General features: G+C 50.1%; 1 protein-coding gene across 3 annotated transcripts in view; it reads left to right on the forward strand.

The window, feature by feature from the left end:
• The window catches only part of Tns3 (tensin 3), a 230283-nt gene that overhangs the window by 13986 nt on the left and 191509 nt on the right, over positions 1 to 24788 (forward strand). For 2 of the 3 annotated variants that reach the window (XM_029545263.1, XM_029545264.1), the window contains exon 1: positions 23107 to 23187. The exons of the other annotated variant lie outside the window; for it this stretch is intronic. In XM_029545263.1, coding sequence (XP_029401123.1) covers positions 23110 to 23187 — 78 coding nt within the window. In that variant the 5' untranslated portion in view covers positions 23107 to 23109. Of the gene's footprint in view, positions 1 to 23106; positions 23188 to 24788 lie in introns of those variants that run through there. 3 annotated transcript variants of the gene reach the window in all.

A 24788-nucleotide genomic window follows, 5' to 3' on the forward strand; every position in this document is an offset into this window, starting at 1 on the left:
ACACACACACACACACACACACACACACACACACACACCTTCTTACTGTGTAGTCTGCTTGACCTAGAACTTACTAGATAGACGAGGTTGCTCTCTCTTCACCAAAACTGGCTCTATTCTGCCCCTGAGTAGTTCTATTTAAGGCACTGGCCATCCTGGCTTTTTGTTTATTTAAAGATTTATTTATGTGGGCCTTGGAGAAATGGCCTAGACCGATGGGTCACAATCCTATTGGGGGAGGGGGTGTCTAATGACCCTTTCATAGACGTCAGATATTCTGCATTTCAGATATTTACACTAAGATTCATAACAGTAGCAAAATTAGTTATGAGGTAGCAATGGATTAATTTTGTATTTGGGGGTCACCACAACATGAGGAACTGTATTAAAGGGTTACAGTATCAGGAAGGTTGAGAACCACTGGCCTAGAGGTTAAGAGCAAGCACTGCTCTCCCAGAGGGCCCAAGGTCTGCCCTAAGCATCTGCTTTGTGCAGCTCAGGACTACCAGTAACTGCAGCTCCTGGGAGCTACCATTCTCCTCTGGCCTCTGCAGGTAACCCTACCCACACATACACATAATGAAAAAGACATTAAAAAAAAAAGATGTATTATTTTTATTCTGTGCCTATGGATGTTTTGCCTGTATGTATGTATGTATGTATGTATGTATGTATGTGCACCATGTACATGCTGTGAGCCTGAGGAGATCTCAAGAGGGTATCACATATCCTAAGTCTGGAGTTACAGATGGCTGCGAGTCACCATGTCGGTACTGAGAACTCTGGTCCTTTGCAAGTACAGTCAGTCTGATCCATTTCTCCAGCCCCACCTTTGTTGAGATACAATCTCTCACTGACTTAGAGCTTGCTACATAGGTTGGTTGTCTGGTCAAGGAGCCGCAGGCTTCTGCCTGTCTCCTTCCCATTGATAGGACTTGAGATGCATGCCTCCATTCGGGGCTTTTTCGTATGAGTTCTGGGATTCAAGCTCAAGTTCTGTTAGCTAGTGTGGGCAGCACTTTGCCAACTGCCATTCTTGCAGCCGCTATTCTGCTTTTCTTTACATTATTCTCTGTGACTGTCTCCAAAGTGCCTCCGGTAGCAAGCTGCAAGGCATGTTAACGTGCTTGCTTTCTTCATGATGTGACAAATGCCTCCTGAGTTTTTACCTTTCAGGTGCAGCGACCAACTGCTCTCTGTGCTGAGCAAGAGCCCGTGTTTTTGGATATTGGTTTAACGGAGTGGTTTGCAAAGTCAAGCCTGCGGCCAGCCAGCACGACGGCGGTAACTCTTAGAATCACTAGCTCTGGGTTGTACCACAGAGTTGCGTCAGAGTCTCAGGGTTGGTTGGGTGAAGCTGAGAACCACTCATCCATCCAGGTTAATCCTTTTCTATTGAGTCAGGGAGCTTTCCATTCCCAGTTGTCTCCTCGGGAGTCCACCAGCACCCTCCTATCATCCAGGGCTCTTGGAGGTTGTGCCTTGGGAAAGCTGCACCTGCCTGCCATAGTCACACTCAAGGGAGCAGTCTTTGTTCACTGAATCCTCAATATGAACTCCTGACCAAGGTTAGGAAACACAGCAGTGTGGGGCCGGTGCATGTTCTCAGCCTTTGTTTCTGTATAACCCCCACATCCCACCTCCTCTTAGAGAGCGGAAGCTCTGCATGTCTGGAGGCCTGAGTCTCACAGCTGTAGAATGAGCTTCATTAGTGTGAGACAGGGAGCATCCCTTCCCAAAGTAACCAAGTCAATCTAGCACTTGGGTGCTCAGAGAAGGGGTTGTGTGTCCACAGAACAGGAGGTGCTGTGCAGGTCGGAGAAGGAAGCAGCTGGGAGCTTAGTTACACTAAGTGTCAATTAGGGTTTCCATGGAAACAGAACCATCAGGAGATTTTCATATACAGATGTTCTGTGATTTAATGATGGGGCCACTTCCCCATAAGTCATCTTAAATGGAAAATTTAAGTTGGAAATGTGTTTAATCAACCTAACCTACTGAATGTCACTGTGTTCTGTGGATTATTGGTGTCCCCTCCTCTTGATCCTGTGACTGCTGGAGCTACTGTTGCCTGGTGTCAGGAGAGAGTGCTATATCTGTATATTGTTAGCCCTGGAACAGATCCAAGTCCTTAGTTCCAAGGACAGAGTCTGTGTGATGTGTGGTTGCTCTTGTACCGTTGACGGTCAAAACCTCATCCACTCACTGAGCTACTCCATACTGAGGACTGTCCATCTGTCCATCTGTCCAGCTACATATAAATGCATCTTCTCATAATTCTGAGGTCTGGCAGGCCTAAAATTTGCTGGAAAAGCTGGGGAAAAAAAGCTTTGTTTTTGAGGCATGTTCTCATTATGAATCCAGGCTGTGTTCAGACTTGAAGCCATTCTCTCTCCCCTCAGCCTGTGGTGACTGGGATTATAGGCGTGAGCCACCATACCTGGCTGGAAGCCTGGCTGTTCTAGAGGTCCTTGAGGTTTCCGGGTTGTGTCTCAAACTATCTGGGGAAGAATCTTGTCTTCCTGGAGCCTCAGTTTTTTTTTTTTTTTTTTTTTTTTTTTTTTTTTTTTTTGGGGGGGGCTTCTAGAGATTTGATGAGACCCTGAATTGTGAAAGCTCATGCACTTTAATCAGGCTTTCTCAATTAAGTGTTAATTGCACCCAAACAATCCCTTGACAACAGTGGTTGTCCTGGTTTTGAACACTTCTGCATCTTGATGTAGCCGAGGAATCTTTACTGGGGGTAATCTTGGCTTCCTTCATGTTATCATCTTGGATTCCGTGGACAGTTGACTTTCCCCTCAGTGATGCTAAGGTGTTCTTTAGGTCCAGTGAGCACTTACTGATTTATATAAATGAAACAGTCAGAAGCAATTGGACATCAGACTCGGTTTGATCAAAGGCACTCAACCTATCGACTGCCCATAAGCAACTTTCTGTCTTCTTTCGGTTGTTGAGTCTATTAGAAGGCTGCTGCTGCAGAGAGAGAGAGAGAGAGAGAGAGAGAGAGAGAGAGAGAGAGAGAGAGAGAGAATGAATATGTATTCCTGTGACGTTTTACAGAAATCCTAAAACAGCCCTCTATCTTCAGATGCCTTGCACTTCTTGGCCCAGAGTCGGTGACTGAGGTAGAGAAGAACATGGCTCAGAAAGGCCAATAGCATGTGATGTGGGAAAAAGTCCCCAACAGGATCCTCTTAGCTTGTGTCTCTCAAGTGATGGAATATTGTCAACACATGGCTGATGCCAAACTGAGATGGCCAGACTCTAGAGAGGCAGGGCAAGGCTCTGTAGAGCGAAGGTCAGTTCTCCTGAGCATGGGGGGCAATGTCCCCCAACCGAGGGGCTTCCTGGTAGCAGAGACCATACCTCAGTCCTCCTGGTGAACTCTCTGATCCATCCCTCACTGGAACACCAGCCAAGAGCTTGTGACTTACTTCCCTATATCTTTAGAAATGCTTTTATTTGTAGTTATAGTAGTTTCTGGTTTTGTTTTGTTTTTATAGTCAGATTAGGAATACAGTTTTCATGCACTTGAAATGTCAGTCATTCCCCATTCAGCCGGTGCTTGTTGTATGTGCTCTTGGTGATTTATGCTTTTCCTGGCTGTTCTTCTTCTTCTGGCTCTTGTGTGGGGCTTCTGTAGGCCCCCAGCTCAACTTCTTGCTCCAGTGTGAAATCACCACAGGACTGGTGACGTAGCTTTACTCAGTGGGGACGGGGTGACACCTTCATGTCCTCGATTTTCAGCTACATGGAGGAACTTTGGAATTAGAACATGCCCTGTCTCTGGGGGCTGCACTATGTCTTCCCGAGGAGTGCCCCACCTGTACACCACCAGGCAGCCAGTGTGATGGCAGAGCCCTGGGCCGGCCTGTGCGGAGAGAGGGTGGAGCTGCTTCCCTGTTTTTTGATGTTCTTTAGTGAAATCTATCCAGAAAGGCCTCAGGGGCATGTACTGGCTCATTTTTTAGTCAACTTGACATAAGCTAGGGTCATCTGAGAAGAAGCAACCACAATTGAGAAAGTATTTCCATAACACTGGCCTGTAGGCAAGTCTGTGGGACACTTTTTGAATTGATGATTGACTTGGGAGTGCCAGCCCACTGTGGGTGGTGCTAACCCTGGCAGGTGGTCCTGGGGCCTATAAGAAAAGCCAGTTGAGTAAACCATGGAGAGCAGACCAATAGGTGGCTTTCCTCCATGGTCTCTACATCAGTTCTTGCATCCAAATTTCTGCCTTGAGTTCCTGCCTTGAGTTCCCTCAATAATGGACTTGAAGCTGTGAGCGGAAATAACCCTTTCCTCTTCAAGTTGCTTTTGGCCGTGATGCTTTACCATAGCAATAGAAACCCCAACCAAGACATTGCTATCAGGACTGTGGAATTGCTGTGCTAGACCTGGCCGTGTTGTTTTGAGGAGGATTGTAGAAGAGGCTGGAACTCTGGGCTGGAAAAGCCATTGAGCATTCAGAACTAATGGGGTGTCGTGGGAACTAGGAAGATAATGCTGAGAGCCGTGCAGACGATAGAGGCCTGGTTTGTGACGTTTCAGAGGGAAGCAAAGACTGTCAGGGTGGCTCAAGGGTTGTTTAATGAAGATCTAAGAAAACAAAACCTTCGCTTTACGGAAACAATTGATGCTGATCAGCTGGGGCTGAGAAATCAGGTGTGACTAGGAAGAGCCCAGCATCACTGAGGTACTATCTAGGTGTGTTTCCTCTGGGTCTGCACCCAGAAGCTGTGATCCAGAGGGGACCAAGGCCTCATGTCTCCCTGGCAGCTGACTTGGTGACGTGCAGTCTTCCAAGTGGGGCTGGAGTTGACCGCATGAAGGATGCAGCATTGAAGGAGTAGTGAGGCTAGGCACTGGGAGAGGCCAGGAGAGGCAATTGGCAAAGGTGCACCCTTAGTTACTGCCAGGCCCTAGGATTTTGGGGGGGGGGGTGTCATGAAGAGAGACTGAGGTTTAGCACCTTGTGATAGGAGCAGAGTCCCCAAAGAGAGGCCAGGAGGCCTTTGATGCGGATGCAGCCTGCGAAGACCCCAGCGTGTTGGAGGCTCTAGGGCTGTGGGATGGCTGCCAAGGCTGTGGCTGCTGTGGACAGGAGCTGGCTTGAGCCTGTGTGATGAGCTAGTGAGTGGCAGGGTTGGGGTGGTGGAGCTACTCAAGTCCTTTGGAGCCAAGGACACCTGAAGTGAAGCCCAGGTACGGGACATTGAGCTCCACGATTTAATTTATACTGCTGGATGGCAGTTTTGCCTTGCTCTGATTGTGACTGTGCCCTGCTTATTTCCTTTTGAAATAAGAAGTATATAACTTATTTTTTTGATTTCACAGGAGCCTATAGTCAAGAGACTTTGAATTTTTAGCGAGACAAATTTTTTTTTTTTTTTCCGAGACAGGGTTTCTCTGTATAGCCCTGGCTGCCTGGGAACTCACTTTGTAGACCAGGCTGGTCTCGAACTCAGAAGTCCACCTGCCTCTGCCTCCCAAGTGCTGGGTTTAAAGGCGTGCGCCACCACGCCCGGTGTGAGACTGAATTTTGAAAGAGACATTGGATATTTAAAAAGACTGAACTTTTAAAAGTGTTTGGATTTTTTTTTTTTAAAGACTGTGGAACTTTTAAAGTCATACCATATTACCATATTTTATATTTTGATATTAACATGACATCTTGGGAACAAGCAAGAAAGGAAAGGTTATGATTTAACAGTAACACATTGGTATGGCAGTTGACAAGGCGCCAGTTGGGCTGGTTAGTTTTTTGTCGATTTGATACAAGCTCAGGCCATCTGAGAAGAGGGGACCTCAACTGAGAAAATGTCACTGTCAGGTTGGTCCTTAGGGAAGTCTGTGAGATATTTTCTTCATTAATGGTGGGTATGGACGGGCCCAGCCTTGTGTAGGTGGTGCTAATCCTTACCAAGTAGGTCTGGGTTGTAATAAGAAGGCAGGGTGAGCAAGCTACAGAGGGTGAACCAGTGAGCAGGGCTCTTCCGTGGTCTCTGCTTCAGTTTCTGCCTCCAGGCTTCTGCCCTGACTTCTCTTCGTGATTGACAGGACGCTGTAGATTGAAGTAAACTCTCCTCTTCCCAAGTTGCTTTTGGTCACGATGTTTTATCACAGCAATCAGAAGCAAACCGAGACAGATGTTGTTGAGAGAGAATGTGGAGTGAGCTCCTCCATAAAGGGATGTTGGAGCATGTCAGTGTCGGGGCTGGCTCGGCAGCTTTGTTCTTGCTGCTCTTGTTGTCCGACTCATCACGTAGAATGTCTATTCTGGGCTTGGGTTAGAGAGCCTTAAAGGGGGACCCTAGGTAAGAAGGGTCCCCTGCTACTCCTGATCTTCATATATATATACTCTGTCTGGAGTCACTTGCTCAGGGGAGTACAGCTTGATTTGGAATGGCCTCCACTGAAGGTTGCTGGCTCTTGACTAGGGCCATGTCTTAGTCCATTTATGTGCCAAGAAGGGGGTCCTGAGAGGGAGAAAAGTGTGTAAGGCTGTGTCTTTTGGGTCCTCAGACACATACTCTCAGCTGATGCCTGTCTGAATGGCTACTGTTGAAAAATGATGCTCAGAGTCTGGGTCGTGACTGTCCACCTTCACTGAGCAGCAGGTATGTGTGGTGTAGGGATGTGGAGGAATTGCCATTTGGCTCTGGAATGGTGGCTCTGCCTCTCTGAATATCTGCTTATGGATGCTGGGATGGAAGCTATGTGGACTGAGGATGACCGAGTGGCTTGTGCTAATCTAGAAGTAGAGGAGTCCGAACTCCTCCTTGGCCCAGGTGATAGGATCTGCTCTGAACTGATCCTTGGTAAGTGGGCAGTGCTTAGGCTGGGGACTCTGAACATTTTCAACATTGAATACAATGCATTGCAGAAGCAGGTGGATCTCTGTTAGTTCAAGGCCAGCTAAGGCTACATAGTAAGACACTGACTCCCCCTACCCAACCAACCAACCAACCCCCCAAAATAAAAATAGGTTGGTTTGTTTTCTCTGTGTGTGTGGGTGAGTGAGTGTGTGTGTGTGTGTGTGTGCAATGCCCAGAGGTCAATATTCATTTTTCTATGTTACCCCACCTCTCTAGTCCCAAGCCCTCAGAATCTTAACTTAATTTCCTGCTTTAATACCCTGCCAAGTTCCCAAGACTTTTAAAAGCATACAGACTAAAACGTTTTAAAGAAGACATGCATAGGGAAACCCAGGGAAGGTCAGTATCCAGTGGACTTAGTGTAAAGACTTACTGACTGTGTGACTAGGCCAGGCACCTCTTTAGTATTGGCATACACTAAGTGTTTCTGCTGTGCCTCAGCTTCCTTATAGAGCTGTGTATTGAAGTTACACTGAGAAGGTCCTAGCTGTCGCTGAGCAGACCTTGGAGGTCAGGCTCATGAAGTCATTCTGCAGAGACACTGTCACCCTAACTTGTCTTGCAGAGTGTCACCTGATCATGCAGTCACATGGTATTATTGCACAGTGTAACATTTTGCCATCCCCACACCTGGCTCTCTGAGGCTCCTGGCTGATTTTGGGCTCCTCACTGATGACAGGGGGACTTAGGTACTGTCTCAGTCTACCAGACAATAAGATACATAGATGACCTTGACATTAGTGCTGGGGGTAAATGGATGGGGGAAGTATTGTGAAATGAAGCCTAAAAGTTCTGTTGGCAAATACACAGAAGACGCTGGATTATCAGATGATAAGAGATAGGATGAGGTCTTATTTGTTAGTTGTGCAGTAGTATACCTTAGAAATTACCGGGCATACACATAAGGAAATGGACAGTGTCTGGTGCATGTTTCTGCAAACTAAGTGGTCCATGACCAAGGTACCACTGGCAAGTACAGTGTTGGGTAGGATGTACTCTCTGCTTCAGAGCAGACTTTCTATGTGTCTCCATGTGGTAGAAGGACTAGTCAACTCTGTGCTAAGGGTACCATTCCTGATATTGGACCTCCACTCTCATGACCCGAATACCTGGGTATTTGGCCTCCAAAATACTGGCATTTTGGAGGTTAGGTTTCCATTTGTGAGTTTTGGGAAGACATGAGTGTTCTGATCACAGAAGCAATGTATAGAAGCCCTGTTGCAGGTTGGCTGGCAAATGTGTAGACTCAGGGCTGGTCTTGTAGTGCTAGGGTAGGTTGTGTGGGCCTGAGCTCATCCCCTTCTCTCTGGGATACAATTGGTTCCATGGATGCAGGGGGGGGGGTCCTTTAGACTTGCTTGACCTTTGGAATATGGAGACACAAACTCAGTGCCCACTAGATACTGCAGAGCAGTAATGACTCTGCTGTGTCATAGCGCAGTTTGAGATTTAAGTAAGGGAGCCAGGTCTGTGTGTGTGTGTGTGTGTGTGNGGGGGGGGGTCAGTGTTTGCTTTCTGACACTCTTGCAGCATCTGTGTCAGCAAGAGCAACAGGGCTGTGATGATGACATCCTCAGGAGTTAGGAACACCCCAAGCAGGGATGAAGGACTAGGAAGGTGATGGATTGGAGCACTAAAGGCAGGGCTGGAGGGATGAGGAGGTGACAGGTTGGAGCTCTCTGTTGCTCCTGGTGTGCTTCTCTCAACAAGGCTTCCACTGTGAGAACTGTGGGATGCTCCCCATCTTAGTCCACTGTGTGATGCCGCAACAGAATACCTGAGAGAACGTAGTGGATAAAGAAGAGAGCCTTATTGTGGCTAGTTGTTCTGGAGGCTGGAAGTCCATGATCATAGGCTGTATCTGCTGAGGGTCTTAACCCCCTTCACAGTATGGAGGGCGAGTTTGTGCTTCCAGAAGAGAGAAACTCCACCCCCTACCTCCCACCCAACTTCCTATTAGCTCATTCTTACAGTAACTGATCTACCTGGTCCAGAGAGATGGGAATGCCTGGATCCTTAGAGAAAGGCAGTAATATTCCTAAGAACCCCATTGCCTTAGGAGAAGAGAAGGGCTGTCATAGCAAAACCTTCCTGCAATGAATAGAAGAGAAAGATTCTTCATCCTCCTCCCCTCCCGCCCCCTTCCCTTCCCACCTTTGTCCTTCCTTTCCTCTTCCTGCAGCTTCTTCCTCCAGATAACTCCAGCTATGTCTTCTTTCAGTTGCCTGATTAGGTGTATGCACCTTCCAGAAAACACACCCTGTTTACAAAATCACAATCCCTTCCAGGCACCCAAAAAGTGACATCATTACCTCTCTGCTACATTGGAGACTAGAACTGATCCATTACAGTCAGGGTCCTACCGGTGCCCACATGGCAGGGCCTTTGTCTGCTCCAGTTGGTCCTTTATCCCTCTGTAGTTCTGTTTGTGGTCTCATGGTCTCACTATATCAAAGATATGCTATGCTAGGGCGGCACAGCGATGGAAGAGTGGGAGGGGGTGGGCTAGGATAGACAAAGGACTTGGCAGATAGAGCCAGAGAGGCTGGGTGGCTGGTGTCTCCTTATCCCTGCCTCAGTGTCCTGACTTTACTGTGTATTCCATCCCAGATGGGTATCAACAGCATGAAGGCTACTAAGTCCTTTGACATCCTCAGGAGTATGGCGTTACTTTGTTTCAGGTTTTTGTTAGTTCACTGAGGAAATAGGAGCTAGTTGGAATGTTCAGAAGGTGAAAGCAGGTGTGGGACTCAGCCCCAAGCCTCCAGAGTGGAAACCAGCCCCTTTCTTTGCCCCAGAGCACCTGCATCACTGCAAGATAGGAGGCACCGGGACAGCCCCTTTGAAGTGGGGTTGATGGACAGTGTGGGGAAGGTGGGGCGTCCAGACCTGCCAGCGTGGGGGTGTGGGACCCTGTGCACAGCATCGTTGGAGTGGGAGATGTACATCTTGCCTGTAGGTAAGAAAAGAAAACAATGCTGGGGAGGAAGCATTCCTGGCTGGGGATTAGCTGGGAGGTGGCTCTGGGCTTTGATCCTCCTGGCACCTGGCTTGCTGCAGCTTGCTCTGATGGGGACAGCAAATTCCCTGTCTTCTTTTATGTTGGGAACTCACAGGGCCCTGACACTGGAGACACTCCCCCTACATCTTCCAGTGGTGGAGTCTACATGGGAGGCAGCAGAGGGTGGGCTTTGCTCCGTCAGCTCCGTGGGGGAGTGGTCTAGAGGCTGGTTGGATGGGGGAGAAGTGTTGGTACCTGCTCACTGCCTCCTCCTACCCAGACCTCCCTCAATAGGGTGCTCTTCCAGCTCGAAGATTTTCTCTGGAGAATTCCACAATACACTCTTGAACCCTGGATGCGCTTCATGGTGCTTTACACAGGATACCTGTTTGTTGGGGCACGAATAAAGGAATTGTTTGGCCTTCCACCTTCTTCCACTAAATGCTGGTGGCCACCCACTTTAGTCCTGGTCATGCCCAAAAGAGCCCCTGTGTTTCCAAACATCTCCAGTTATTAGGCAGGGAAATCAGTCATTGATCTAAAAAAAATGAGCTGAGTCCTTGCAATATATTTGTTGCCAGAAGATAGCCTTGAGTGTGGTAGCACTTGGGAGTCAAAGGCCTCCCTCTGCTTTTGGGCCCAGCATGGTCTGCTTAGTGGGTCCCAGGGAACTACATAGACCCTGTTAAAAAAAGAAGCCCTGGGCAGGGTAGATGGCAAGTTAGGTTAAATAGTGCATGTTTGGGTGAAAATGTCCTTTGGTGAGCTCTGGGTACATTGGCTGTAGGTGTGACTGAAGGTTTCTATTGTCGCTGTCTATCAGTTATCAAACCATCTCTTACTTCTTACGTGGGGTGCCATGAACTTTTCCAAGCACATTGGTGGCCTGGAGGGTGACCCTGACTGATGTTAGTAGGGTGTTGCAAAGGCAGGCAGGCTGAGTTTCTGGCATGCTCTGGGTCAGAGCTGGATCACAAGCTGCTGATGAGCAGGGACCCTGGACTCTGTTCCACTCCACTTGCCCCCTACCTGCTCCTGATTATCCTCTGAGGGCACCAGGTATGTGACAGGACATGGGGCAGGTGGCATGTCTTGCCTAGGGACTTTCCAGGTGCCATCTTGCTGGGGTTTCAAGGTACTTTCAAAGGTTAAAGAAAGAAGTTCAAGTTGGGCCACCCTGTACCCAGAAGTCTGAGGTAGGAGGTTCATAAGATTGAGCACAGCTTGGGCTGTGTAACAAGACCCTGTCTCAAAAAGGGATGGGGGTGGGGATGTACTTCAGTGGTAGAGAGCACTTGCGCTGAACTCTAGACAGCTTCCTAACTCAGCAGGATTATGACAAACCCGTCCTTACGAATCTTTTTTATTTGCCAAATCCCTGTTGTTTCATTAGAATCTATCTTGCAGCCAAAATAGCCTCAGGGGGAAAATAACTATCGGTGCGGTGAACTAAGTCTGTCAGAGGAATGTGACGGGTTGGGGTCCATACAAGTAAACGTTGTAGGTAGCAAACGTTTGTAGGTAGCGAAACTCCGGTGTCTGCACCAATGCCTCCTTATGAAAACACCCTTTTGTGACTGTGTCTGTAGGAGGCAAAAGCTGGAAGCTGCTTCCATGTCCAGCTGGACCCACTGTTTCTTCCCAGATGTATAGTGCAGGGTGCCCGTGCTTTGCGGTGGGTGTACCATTTGAAGGTTTTTCTCCAAAAGTCTTAGGAGGAAGAAATCCTTCCATGTTGTTCCACAGTCTGGGGGGTAATCCAAGACTAGTGGTTGTATGCCGCTTCTGCCACGGGGCTTGCTCCTTCCTCCCTCCTACTCACCTCACTCTGTGTGTGTGTGTGTGTGTGTGTGTGCCTGTGTAAACCGCAGTTGCAGTCTGTTGACTCAACTGCCCCTGTTGCTGGATCTCCTTTCTCCACAGTGCAGGGTGTTTGCTCACCTCCGGACTCCTCGATGGTTGAGAAGCTGTCATAGAGTGCAAGGCCAGTGAGTGACTGGAACACCTAGCAGCTCTCCGTCGAGATTGTTGTGTTGTTTCTGCTTTGTCTCCCTGCCTGTTGATTGGACACTGGCTGCCCCTTCTTCTGTTGGCTTTGCTGGAGTTCACAGGTCTGTTCCTCTTGTCAATTGCTCTCTGACCTTCACGTCCCAAGGTTGTGCCTAGTTGCATCTTCTTTCTCCTCTGCTCAGGAAACATCTATTACTAGAGCAGGAGAGAACTGTACAGTCTAGCCCTAAGCCTTGGTGGGCTTCTATCTCTCTAAGTATGCTCAGGAGGGTCCAGCCACCACCCAGGACACCTTTCCCCCACCATTATCCCCAACTCCGGTAGATGATTGGCTCTGGCCACTTCCTGGTACTGAGCCGCCACTTCCTGGTACCGAGCCACCAACAGTCTTGTCCCTTGGCTGTGTCCCCAGATTGGTCAGGTTTTTGTTGTGCATCCCCCATTCCCTGCCTTCCTTCCAGTCTGTTGCTCACAGATGGGGTAGCCGGAAAGAAACTTGTTAGGTTTTTTTTTTTTTTTTTTTTTTTGGTGAGTTATATTTCAGCAGCATCTGGCCCTTCTTTCCATGATGCCTTCTGCTTGTTCAGACCACAGGCTTTGGTCCATCCGCTAGCCACAGGGTCCTGGGGAAGCTGCTTGAAGTTCCTACCCCACATAGGACTCTGCTGCCTATCTCTGAAGTGAGCACTCTGTCCAGTCCTCTGGGGCCAGTCCTTGTCCATGACCTTGGTGGTGTTTGCGTTTCCTTCTGAAGTCACCATATCAGCACTGCTAGATAAACGGCGGAAGCACCCCTGACAAGACCTCTACTACCCAGCTCCAGCCCAGTTGTCTGCTGTCTCCACAGCTTTCTCTCTGTCAGTGAAGCATCTCCCTTATCACTTATCAGAAAGGGAGGAGCCGGAGGAGGGCTCTCTTCCTGGAGTCCAGCAGATGTAGGCATAGGTCCGCTGTCCTGCAGGGACTCTGTGCTGTGAGGTTCTTCATGCTGTGGGATAGACCTTTGATGGGCGAGTACTTGGAAGAGGTTTCCTGGAGACACCTGTCCCTAGGGAAAGAGGGCCTAACACTTCAGTGGGTCTGAGAATGGTCGTCACCCACAGACCTCCATGAGCATGGGCTCCTGTGCAGCCCCTGTGAGTCAGAGCTGCTTTGTCAGGTTCAGACCTAGAGGGAGCCATCTTAGCCCTCCACAGCAAAGGACCGTCTTTACCCAAGTAGTGCGACCCTCAGGACGGCCTAACACACTGGGAATGACTTACATCTCTTACGTTTTGTGTACCTTGTTGAACTATTGAGTGTTCCCCATGCTGGTGAAAGTAGATATATTATTGCTACTGTCATTGGTTTCTGATTATACTGGGGACATTCACATGCTGGGCAAGTGCTGTACCACCGAGTGACATCTCCAGCCTTGGCTGTATAGTTTTAGATGTAGCAACTCCACACAGGCTGTAAGAGACTGCTGTAGACATGTGACCAAACCTCTCCTCAGGGTCCAAATCTTCTTATCATGGGACAGAGAGAGTCTCTATGGCCTGGCTGCTTACCCTCTTGTGTCTGTATTTGCCTTCTAGAAGCAGCAGGCACTGCAGTTAACCACACTGTCCCTGTTTGCAGCTGTGAGTACTGTGAGCCGTTTCTGCTATAGGCACACAGTGATGTGTCTGTTCGTATTTTCCTACCCCCGTCTCTGGTCCATTTAGCAAATAGGTCTGGTGCCATTCTCATTGTCTGGCCTTGGACTGGGGTGTGGGGATGGACAGGGCCCTGGTAGAGCTCAGACTGCAGATGTTCTGATCAGACCATGAAGAAGCCTGAACAGGGCAGTAAGGGCTCCCCGTGTCGGGACACATCAGTAGTACCATTTGTTCCTTCAGCACACCCTAATTCTGTTCTAATGGATGGAGTCCTGGTCTCTTGGAGGTGACTTCCCTGCACCACAGAACATCACTGTAGTGATAAGGACCCTGAAACATGACAAAGATAACGAAGTACATAAGGACATAGTGGAAGGCTTCCTGGAGGCGGTACATTTTGGCAGAAATTTGAAAGAGAGTAGAAAGCCCAATCGATAGGAAAGAGACCCAGTGATTGGACAACTGATCTGGGGGTTTGGGATAAGATTACGTTAGCCCGAGGGGCCCATGGCTTTTTACAAAAACTGATTAGGTGTGGGGGGGGGTTTGCTGGGTCGTTTGTCCTTCCTGAATCTACCCAGAAGAAGCCCCACCTGGCTGGCTTTGAATGCAGAGAGGTCAGAGGTCAGTGTAGCTGTGGACTACAGGGTGGGAGAGGAGATGAAGAGCCTGGCCGAGCTCTCCTTACTCTGCAGGGCTTATTGATGGATGGGTTCTATGCACTGGGAAGAGAGAGCCTTCAGGCTGATGGCTGAAGATGGTAGAGGAGATGAGTGGATGGGAGGGGGTCTCAGGGAGACAGGGATAGTCGGGGTTGATACGAGGGACCCCAAGCCAAGGCTACCACTTCCAGTTCTGAACGTAACCCTAAGTCTACGATGCTGCTCCAGCCTTGGCCATTCATTGTACAGCTGTAATGCCGCCGACACACACATACTCTCCAGAAAGTAATGTGGGGAGAAGAGCTGTCAGCTGATGCGACGGGTCTGCAGTATGCCCACAGTGGACCGTCTAAGAAAAGCTCACACTCTAAAGTTTTGCAAGGACAGGGAATTGAAATGAGACATAGGGTTTCAGAGAGCAGTGCATGGAGAGAGAGTGTGCACACATACTGCTGCTAGAAACTGGAATACGCTGGGGAGGATAACTGGGGGTGAGCAAGGAGGGGACATGAGTGTCCCTTCCTGGAGGGAGGCTGTGGCTGAATGTCTCAGTGGGATGCAGTGGAACCTTTGTGCCGAGGGCACCACAGTTATCCTCTACTGGTGTCTTTAGAGCAGTTGAGGAAGGAGGGTCTGGGTGGGGTTATTTTGGAAGGGCGAGATGCTCTGTGGCAGGTTTTATTGCCAAAGGCAGGGGTGGGGAGGACAGAGATGGTGTTTAAGAGGAGGCCCTGGGCCAGCATCACATGATTGGAGTCACGAGGCTTGGGTCCTGCAGTGTGCATCTAAGATCAGTAAAGATGGTGCCACTGAGTGCCCAGTGCTGTTCTGGACTAGCCTTTATTTTTGTTGTGTGTTTCAGTGTTACAGTGGTCAAGGCTTGGAGCACCAGCCAAGACTTAGGGTTATGTTCAGGACTGGAAGTGGTAGCCGTGACTTTGGGGTCCCTTTGACCTTCACCTTTCCTTCTTAGACAGCAGGTGCACAATGTAGTCTGGTCTTCTGGGACAGCCTGGGAAGAGAGTCTCCTGGTGTCATGACTCCCTGTGCCCTCCACATTTTGGCCAGTCGCAGGCTGCTTCTTTATTCCTCATGTCTAATGCTCCAGTGAGTGGAGATGTTGCCCCCAAGGTCCCCTGCAGATGCCTCGCCCCTGTCATTTTGGAGTGCTGGGTACCTGAGTCCCTTAGTTCTTCCTTGGGCACTCTTCCCTCCGTGGCTTTCTTTTCCTGGAGGATATCTCCCTTTAGTCACTTTAGGTTTAAGGACTCTCTGTCCCTCCCACTGCTCCGTAAGCTCTGGAATGCATGAATGGAGAAATGGTCCCTAAGCAGCTAATCAGAAATTCAAAGGGCAGCTGATAGGAGGCCTTGCATTCCAAAGACCCAACCCAGGGTGTAACCCAGGGGTGTGGCCTCCTGTGCCAGTCACCTTAAACCTAGTGGCTGTCTCTGTTGATTTACACACTTACTCCTTTTCTAATGCAGTTTGTGTGAGGCATGGCCTCATGGGATGTGGTCTGAGGGACACTGAGAACACCCACCGCACTCCTGCAGGCTGGTGTGGCCCGAGCTGGGACGTAAATATAGGACAACAGTAAAGGGCTACTGACCTAGCCAGTGCGATCGCCCCCCAATGGCCCAATTCGAGGACAGTGATAGCTATAAACGTCTTCTCCTTTTTTAAATAAAGGAGGGTCAGGAAGATTGCCACTCCTGTGCTATACGTATTTTTTCTCCAGTGAGAAAATGAGAAGCAACTACTCAAACTCTTTGGGAAGTTGAGAGCTCTTTGCCCAGTTCTCTGGGAGGCACCCCTGCTTTTGCTGAGTGGCTGTGCAGGGGTAGGAGGTGGCGGGCTGGGGTGCCCCTTGTGTGATAGTCATGTGTTGGTCTCCTGTATCAGTGCTCTGTCAGACTCAATGAACACTTGGGGTCTGAACCTCAAGGCCATTTCCATGATAGGGTCGGGGATGTTACTGCTCTGTGTTTGGATTCCCTGAACTATCTGGGAAGGGTCTGGGAAGGAAAATGCTGACTCACAGGCACCTGAGCAGCAGACTTACCTTCCAAGACTTTAATAATAAGTAGCTAAAACTTGTGTTGATGGAAACAGAACTGGGGGTGGGGCTTGGGGAGGGGTAGGGGAGTTGGCAGGCAGCTAATAAAGCCCTTCCTTGAGTGTCTGATTAACATTCAGCAGAAGTCTTTAAGATCGCTCAGCAGTAACCAGGGAAGAAACCGTGACTCAGTGAAGTTAATATTAAACCAGCCGTTGCACAGCTAGCGTGGCTGGAGTCTCTACCAAGGCATCCTGGTCTTTGCAGCCAGCGGTGTGTTGCCTACTTCCCTTTAGGCATGCCTGCTGGGGGAATGTACTAGGCTCTGGGCTTCTTGTTCCCAAGTCCATTGCTCCTAGGCTGGAGCTGTGAGCCCCATGGGGGATTTTGAAGACCTACTGCATCTGGGAGCCGCCCCCAGGATTTGTGCTATAAATGATTGGGGTAGGGTTGGTTCCATTTAGGATGTTTCTGTTCACTCCCTTCAGGGGTGTCTAAGGGTCACTATGGCCTGCCTTGACCCTGGGAGGCCCCTCTGATGATGTGTTGTGTTCCCTGCCCAGGGTCTAGATATGGTTTTGTTGTGTGTGTGCTGGCCTGAACAGGGGGAGTTGGGTTGTTTCTGGTCTGGAGAGCAGAGGAGGCCTGAAACCCAGGGGGTAATCCAAGGGTCTCTCTGTGGACTCTAGAAACGTCTCCACGTTGGAGGAACTGCTGGCTGTGCCACCCAGAGAGCCTGGGTGCAGATCAAACTTAGGTAGGTTCTCCTTAGCAGATGGCCTGGGGAAACTGCACAGGTTTTCTGTAAGTTAGGTTTGATTTCTAACTCTCACTTGTTAATTCGAACATAGAAATTGTACATATGCATAGAACACAGTGGAGTATGTATGTCTCTCTCAGCTCTAGCGTGGGGTTTTTAATGAATGTGCATTGCATCCTGATAACAGTAGGGCTGTTAGCATGTCATCATCTTAAATGCTTATTATTTTTTTTTTGTGGTGAGAGCATTGAAATTTCTTCTATCTTGCAACATAGGATATGCTCTTCTCAACTCTGGGAGTCTGTGCAATAAAACCCCAGAACTTGCTTGCATCTAAAACTTTGTGCCCATTGGCCAATCCCGGAGCCCTCCCCAGCTTCTGGGAACCTCTACTTCTATTTCTTTAACCTGCCTTTTCTTTCTTTCTTTAAGTATTGTATTTTATATATGTGTGTACCATATGGGTGCCTATGGCTGGAACTGGTGTTATTGCTGGTTGTGAGCCACCCTGTCAGTGCTGGGAACTGAACCTGGGTCATTGTTATTGTTGTCTTCCTCCTCCTCCTCCTCCTCCTCCTCCTCTTTTTTCTTTTTTTCAAAAAGCCCCCAGATGTAACTGTCACATTGACAGTTGGCCCTATCCTATTGCCCTGGTAGACTAATGCCATCATCTTGAGGTCAGGGGCTCAGGAATTGATCCCAGATGCAGTGAATGCTGAGGGAGATTTTGAGGTGCCCTTAGAGGACTAACCAGTACTATGGATGGGAACCCCAGGGTGCTAGCCCACTCATCTTGGTGGTAACAATCGTTTTCCTACCATGTGCTCTCGGCCAAGCACCTCGAATGTAACATCTTTAGTTTGTTCTCTGGCTCTTTGAGGTGTTCTCCTTGTCCTCAGGGTATCTCTGGGAATGACTTGTGGGCGACTTGGGACTGCTCCCTGCTGGTCCTGCCTTGTGTGTCCTCCACTCACCAGTGAACCCCTGAGATCTTGTGCCCACATTCTCCTGTCTTGAAGCATGTGTTGTCCCTTACCAGCATCTCCAAGTCAACAGGGAACTAGGGTTCTTCTGGATGGACGCTGCCATGTCTGTGAGGAGGACATGGCTCTGGAACCTTCCCAGGACTCCAGGGGGCTTGGGCATCCTGACGTGTGGCAGTACCATGACAGGCAGGCACACTTGTTCCTTTGTGGGTGAGAAAAGGTGAGATAGAGCATAAGCTGAATACACAGGGAAATGGGGAAGAAGGAAGGTCTTCCAAGAGAGGGTTTGACCCAGGTCTGTGCTTGTGCAAGACCCGGATGCAAGGGCCTTGGGACAGGGAAAGAAAACCAGGCTTAGAGATTTCTGCAGATAAGAGCTGCCAGTGGCTTCTTGTTTGCACCAGCAAATGCTTGCCTGTTCCAAGGCCGCAGTCATCTTGACCTCTTGATTGACATGTGGTCTACCACCTTCTCAATCTTAGATTTATGCTTTACTCTCTTCCTTTCATGATGAAGGTGCTATGGGGTTCCCTATTCTCCATGGAGATAGGTGCTAGAGGATGTCTGTCTTCGTGGGTGACCCCACAGTAGCCTCCACAGGGTGAGTGGGAACTGGCTCAACCTTCCCTTACAAACTCTGTACAGCCCTGCCCTCTAGGCACATCTCTGTTGATCTGCTCAGTCCTTCCCTGTTCTCCCGGGTGGGGAGTGCTGACCCCACATACTGACTTTGACTGATACTTGAAGCCTTGGAGATTCAAGGACTCCATTGCTGGTGGTTTGCAATGCAGAATCTTCACTGTTTATTTTCCACTGGAGTCCTCTGAGGTTTGGCGTCACTTCAGGCTGTCTCCCATGTCCTTGTGGTGTGCTCTTCTGTCATTCCTGTGGGCGTGACCTTGACACGGGGCTCTGTTTCTCTAACCCTGAGCCCTGTGGACAGAGCTGATAACGTCCGTCCCTATTACTTTCACTTCTGGCTGTGCCTACAGCCAGGAGGTGAGATCTGCTGCTGCGCCAGTGTGTCTGAGTCCTGTAGAATGTCCTCCCTATTCCTCCAAATCAGACAGGAGGCCCCAGGCTTAGTCTTCTTGTAGGTGTCCAGGTTCTCGTCACAAGTCCCTTCCCTGTCACCCTGTTTACAGTTTACAGTATTCCCAGGCCTCGTGTTGCCAGAGGTCACTCTGCCGCTACTCTTCCCTAGACTTAACGCCACCCCTGGACACATTCCAGACTGCTCTCCATGGCCCCAGATGCTCTTCCTGGACATCCTGATAGTGCTCCTAGTGTACCCCCTGCTAAAACCTCCACATAACGCAGGGTCCAGCCTGGCTTAGTTGGGGTCCCCCCCCCCGTCACTGCTTCCTGTCATCCTGCTTAACTCCCCAACCTCTCTCTTGCACCCTGTCTACCTCCAGCTTAGCGGCACAATAGCCACCATGTTAGGCTACTCACCCAAACCCATCCTCACTTCCTTTCTTGCCTGGAAAACGTCCACCCCTTCCAGGTCTCAGCCCACTCACTGAGGTCTTGTGTCCTATGTGGACACTGTTGTTCTCTAGTAATGCGGTGTGCTCATGGATTTCTCAGCAAGTAATTCTGCAGGTGAGTGAGCGCGCACACAGGTAAATGAACAGTTTCCAGGCTACAGTGACAATCTTCCAAGAGAACCACCGATCTGACATGACAACATGCGGCTCCCTCCGGGGCACGCGTCATGTCTGTTCAGCCTGAGTTTGCTTTTGTCTTTCTCTTCTTTTTCTGTTTTGGTTTTTCAAGACAGTGTTTCACTGTGTAGCGCTGGGTATCCTAGAACTAGCCCTGTAGATCAGGTTGGCCTCGAACTCACAGAGGTCTGCCCATCTCTGCCTACCAAGTTCTGGGATCAAAGGTGTGCGCCACCACCATCCAGATAATCTGAGTTTTCAATACTTGGCTATCACCTAACCTCTCTCTCCGATGGTCACCATGCTGACGTTTCCCTTGGTTGTCTAGCCTCCCCTTACCCCATGGTAAAAAGAATGCTGGGCTGGAGAGATGGCTCAGCGGTTAAGAGCACTGATTTTTCTTCCCGAGGTCCTGAGTTCAATTCCTAACAACTACATGGTGGCTTGCAACCATCTGTAATGGGGATCCGATGCCCTCTTCTGGTGTGTGTGAAGACAGATCCAGTATACTCAAATAAATCTAAAAAAAAAAAAAATGTTGTTTTGTTCCTAGGGACCAGGTGTAGTCAGAAGCCAAGGAGTTGCCAGTGGCTTGGGATTGTATTTCAGTCTGGGCAGTGGGAAGTACCAAGGGGGTGGACTGAAGCAGCAGGAAAACAGGAGGCTGGAGAGAAGGATGCCTCTTACTGTCCTTTGCAGAGTGGGGGTGATGGGTCTGCCACTCAAGCATTAGGTGGGAATCAGCCACCAGAAGATTTGGCTGCCTACCATGGCTTCTGGGTTTTCCAGACCCCTTGGATCTTTGGCCCACAGGTGGAGGTTGGGCGGTTAGAAGTATGTGGCTCCACAACATGTGAGTGAGCAGCATTGCTGGCCAGGGAGCAGAACAGTGAAGGGCCTTTTCTTATCCGTACCCACACTACACTGTGCCTGTGTGGCATGAGCCTGTGGAGCGCTGCTGCTCATGAAGAGTGGGTTCCTCTGCTGTGAATCTCACTCAGGGATGGGAGATGATTAACCACTGGGGATGGGGAGCAGGTGAGCTGAGCCCAGAAAAAGCAGTCATTATCAGTTATAAGAGAGAAAAGGAAAGAGCACCATAAGTCAGAGAGAGCCCCAAGGCTCAGAGTGGCGGGAACTGAGAGGCTAGAGCCCAGCTGGGAGCCTGGCTGAGCAGTCAGGGGGAGGCCAGAGAATGGATGGGAGCCCTGTAGCCTGCTTGAAGGGACTGTGGGCAAGTCCCTGGTTTCAAGGTTCTGGACCTTGGCCCAGAGTCCTTGGCTATGACTGTTGACGCTCCCTAAAGCTGAGACAAACCATTTTGTTGTCACTAGCTGGAAGGCATGTCTCATTCACGGAATTTATAACTACAATAAAAAATAGGCGTTTTCTGGATGGTGTATTCTTTTAAGTAACTTCTGGCAGATTCAGGTATGCCTGTAATAAAGAACCATCTTCTGATGTTTGCCTCTCTGTGTGGCAAGCCAGAACCATGCCTCAGACTTCCTACTGCTGGAATCACAGCCATGAGCTGCCCCATTTGGAAGCGCCGCCTGCCTCGAGTGAGCAGAGCCCACACCTTGTATTAGGTTGCCGTGTCTTCGTTTCTGAGTTCATATTCCTTCTGCTGGCTCTGTGAGCACCTTAGTAAGGCTGTGTGGCTGATGTGGCCATCCTGTGGAAGAAGGGCTTGTGTCATACACACCTCCTGACAGTCAGGAGAATCACTGCTTCCTGCCCTGTCTTAGGTTAAAGGTGGATGCATTACTCATGCGCTCAGGGATCCCCAGTCAGAGGAGGGTAGAGAAGGCACATGCAGGAATATGACCGAGAGAATAGGAAATGAAGACTAAGGAATGAATACAGAAACACCAAGGGATGGACCCCAGGAGTAATGATCTCAGTTGAGGGGGAGGGGAAGAGAATGTTTCCGCATCTGCCTCATGTTTACTGCATGAAGGATTGGAGTCCAGGATGGAGTGTGTACCTTAGGCACATTTTGGTTTTCTTTTATTTTTATAGTTGAAACTTTGTAGAGCAGCCATTGCCACTTCCCTGTAGACACAGAAAGATGGATATTTAGTGCCAGGACCTGAGAGGTTGAATTAATGGCTGGAATTTGCACATGTGGTAACCATAAAGGCCTGCGCAGCCCACCCAGACTGCCCTCCCATCTCAGGCATCTGGGCACACAGACTCCAGAGTGTGAGATCCACAGAGGCTGGGCGCTGGGACACGATAGGCTATTAGAATGCCACGTGAGCTGGGCCCGGTGCCAGGGCCACTGGGGCTTCATGTTTAGAGCACCATGCTACTGCATTGCAGGGGTCTCCTCTGCCCAACTTAAGAGACCCGAGGAATTGCTTCAGCTTGAACCTATCCATCTTCAAAATAGCCCTTCCCGTCTCAGAAGTTGCCTTGGGGGAAGCCACACGCTGCTGCTGTTGCAATTGCTTTAAAGGACACTGCCCTGTGCGGGAGAGGGGCTGTTTTGTCACGAAAGGGTATCCTGGTTTCTAAAAGTGACCCTGGAAGTTTCTGGGCTCCCGGTTTGCTTTCCTCCACTGCAGTTCCTTCATCTCACCTCCTACTGTAGGTTTCTAATGTCCGTCTAAAATCCCAGACCCAGAATGGGAAGGCTGAAATGCGATTTGTGAAGTTGGTGGCACTGAGATGGGGAACGAACGGGCACCCATCCCCTAGGGGTGCAAAGTGAGCAGTCTTTGCTTTGGGCTTTGCTTGAAACCCCACAGTCACCGACCTTTTCTAGCAAGGTCAACCCCACCCCCAGTCCCCCTTTAAATTTTAAAGCTTCAGAAACAAATTGGAAAAAAAAGAAAAAAAAGCCCCCTATGCCTTAGCGTTTTTGTTTTTTTGTTTTCTTCTTCCTACTCCAAATTCACTCTTGGCTGGGTAGTGTTGATTACCCGGTAGATACCTCCCAGCGCAGTTGCAGAGTGGACTGGAGACTGGTCAAGATTTTAAAATGCCAAAAGCCCTGGGAACCTGCTGCATTTTGATTCTCTTAAGCCCCTGGGCCAGCGCGCCTAGAGGTTTGAAATCCTAGTACTGCTGAGCCCTGAGCCAAGCGTCGGTAATTCCAGTCAGATGGCGGCAGGGAGGCGCACCCCCCTCCCCACCCCCGCCCGCGGGAAGGCGTTTCTTCGCCCACTTCTCCCGCGTCTGGCTGAGCAGCGGTGCCCGGCTCTGGGCTGCGGTCTGCGGGGGAGGGCGGGCTAATTCGTGTCAGATGGAGGGCGGCCGCGCGGGGCCCGCCACTCGCGCCTGGCTTTTGTTCCCGGCGTCTGACTTCTGACGGCAGGAGCTTTTGCAGAGCTCGGCTGAGACGCGCGTGATCCGGGCCTCGCCCACGCAGGACCTCTAGGCATCGGTGCCCCGCGCTTGGCTGAGGACGTGGGGTGGACGGACCACGGGGGGCAGCCATGCGGTGGCGCGCGCTGGCCCCGGGCCCGCCAGCGAGGTTGGCGCGCGAGTTTGGGGCGCGTGGGCGTCCACGCCAGGTGAGTGCAGCGGATGGGGCTCCCTCGGGTTGACACCCACGTGGACGTCCTGGGTGGGCGCATGAGCCCATGTACTTGTGGGCCTGTGAGCGTGCGCGTGTCCTTGCCGGTGCGCGCTCCTCTGTATGTGTTCTGGGTGTGCACGTGTGTGTGTGTGTGTGTGTGTGTGTGTGTGTGGTGCGTGTAACAGTGTCTAGGGAGGCAGAACTGGATGAGCTGCAGAACTGGATGAGCGCACCGCCAGGCGGAAGGCAGGACAGCCCTAGCCCCTTGAGATCCGAAAGTTGCTGGAAAATGTTTCTTTGGATCCCTTTCTCTACAGTAGAGGCGGGACACTGGCCATTGCGCAGACTCGCTCTTCCGCGCGTGTTTCTTGCTAAGGTTTCTTGCAGATGCCGGGGTAGTGCGTGGAAGTCTAGTGCAAGTTCCTGCGTCTCCTTGGTGGCACCTTGGTGTCCTGTGGCTCCCAGGACGGTCCTCTGTGGGGTTCGAATTAAACAGGCGCCGGGTAGCAGCCCCACCCCCTTCTACTAAGCCTTATAAATCCAGCATCGACTGCGATTGTTTTCCCAGGAAACTTGCGGAAAGTTCTGTGGAGCGAAAGGTCTGCATGTCAGTTTGCTTCAGCTGCCAGACGCAGTTGCTTTAAAGGGGTGGTCCGTTTAATGCAGGTCCTCGCGTTGTGGTGGCCACCAAGCCTAAAATATTTTCCCTTGCTACTTCTTAACTGTAAGTTTGCTATGGATATGAATCGTAATGTAAATATCTGATATGCGACCTCATCAGATGGTCTTTAGACTCCTAAAGGGGTCGTGACCCACAGGTTGAGAACTACTAAGGTATGGGGACCCCTATTGAGCATGGAGGGGGGTCACTTATGCCCCACGTGCCTGCCTTCTGTGGGGAGGTCTGGGGACAGCTCTACGGATATGGGAAGGGTTCAGGTTTGGTTGCTTTCAGAGAAGTGAGGTTAAGCTGGGATCAGTGCTACCCCAGCACACCTATTTTCGCTTCCTGTGGTGGGCTGAATTATTTCCTGAAGGGAAAATGTAGCTGGGCTCGTGCAGATATATTCTTGTACTATGAAACTAGTTTGCCGAGGCGACCTTTAATGGAGGGGGGGGGGGAGAGAACACAAACGAAAACCTGACTGTGGGTTCCCTGTGTGGAGAGTCCTCTGCTCCTCAGAGAGACTTCATTATCAAGGCTGATTGCCCCTGCCCTCTCCAGGTGCTCGTCCTTCTGGAACCTGCAGCCCTTACTGGCCACTCTTCCAAAGTTCGGCTCCTACCAATTAGATGCAATTTAGGTTCCTGCTGGCTTTGCCAATTGCTTCAGTCTGGCTGTATCCCATCTCCGACCCCCCCCCCCCCCGTGCCCTTTCAGGGCGAAATGAAAACCCCAGATCAGGTGAAGACAAGGACAGTCCAGTTCTGTCTAGTCTCCTTTCACAAGAGAGATGTTGTGCAGCACACACGTGAGCAGATGTTATTACACTATCTTAATCAACTCCCCTGGGATCTAGCAGTTGAAATGGCCGAGCAAGCACCACAGTGCCTCTGCTGTTTCCACTCCAGCTTCTGGACCAGTGAGCAAGAAGC

This window comes from Mus pahari, chromosome 13, assembly GCF_900095145.1.
Source record: "Mus pahari chromosome 13, PAHARI_EIJ_v1.1, whole genome shotgun sequence".
Lineage (NCBI taxonomy): Eukaryota > Metazoa > Chordata > Mammalia > Rodentia > Muridae > Mus > Mus pahari.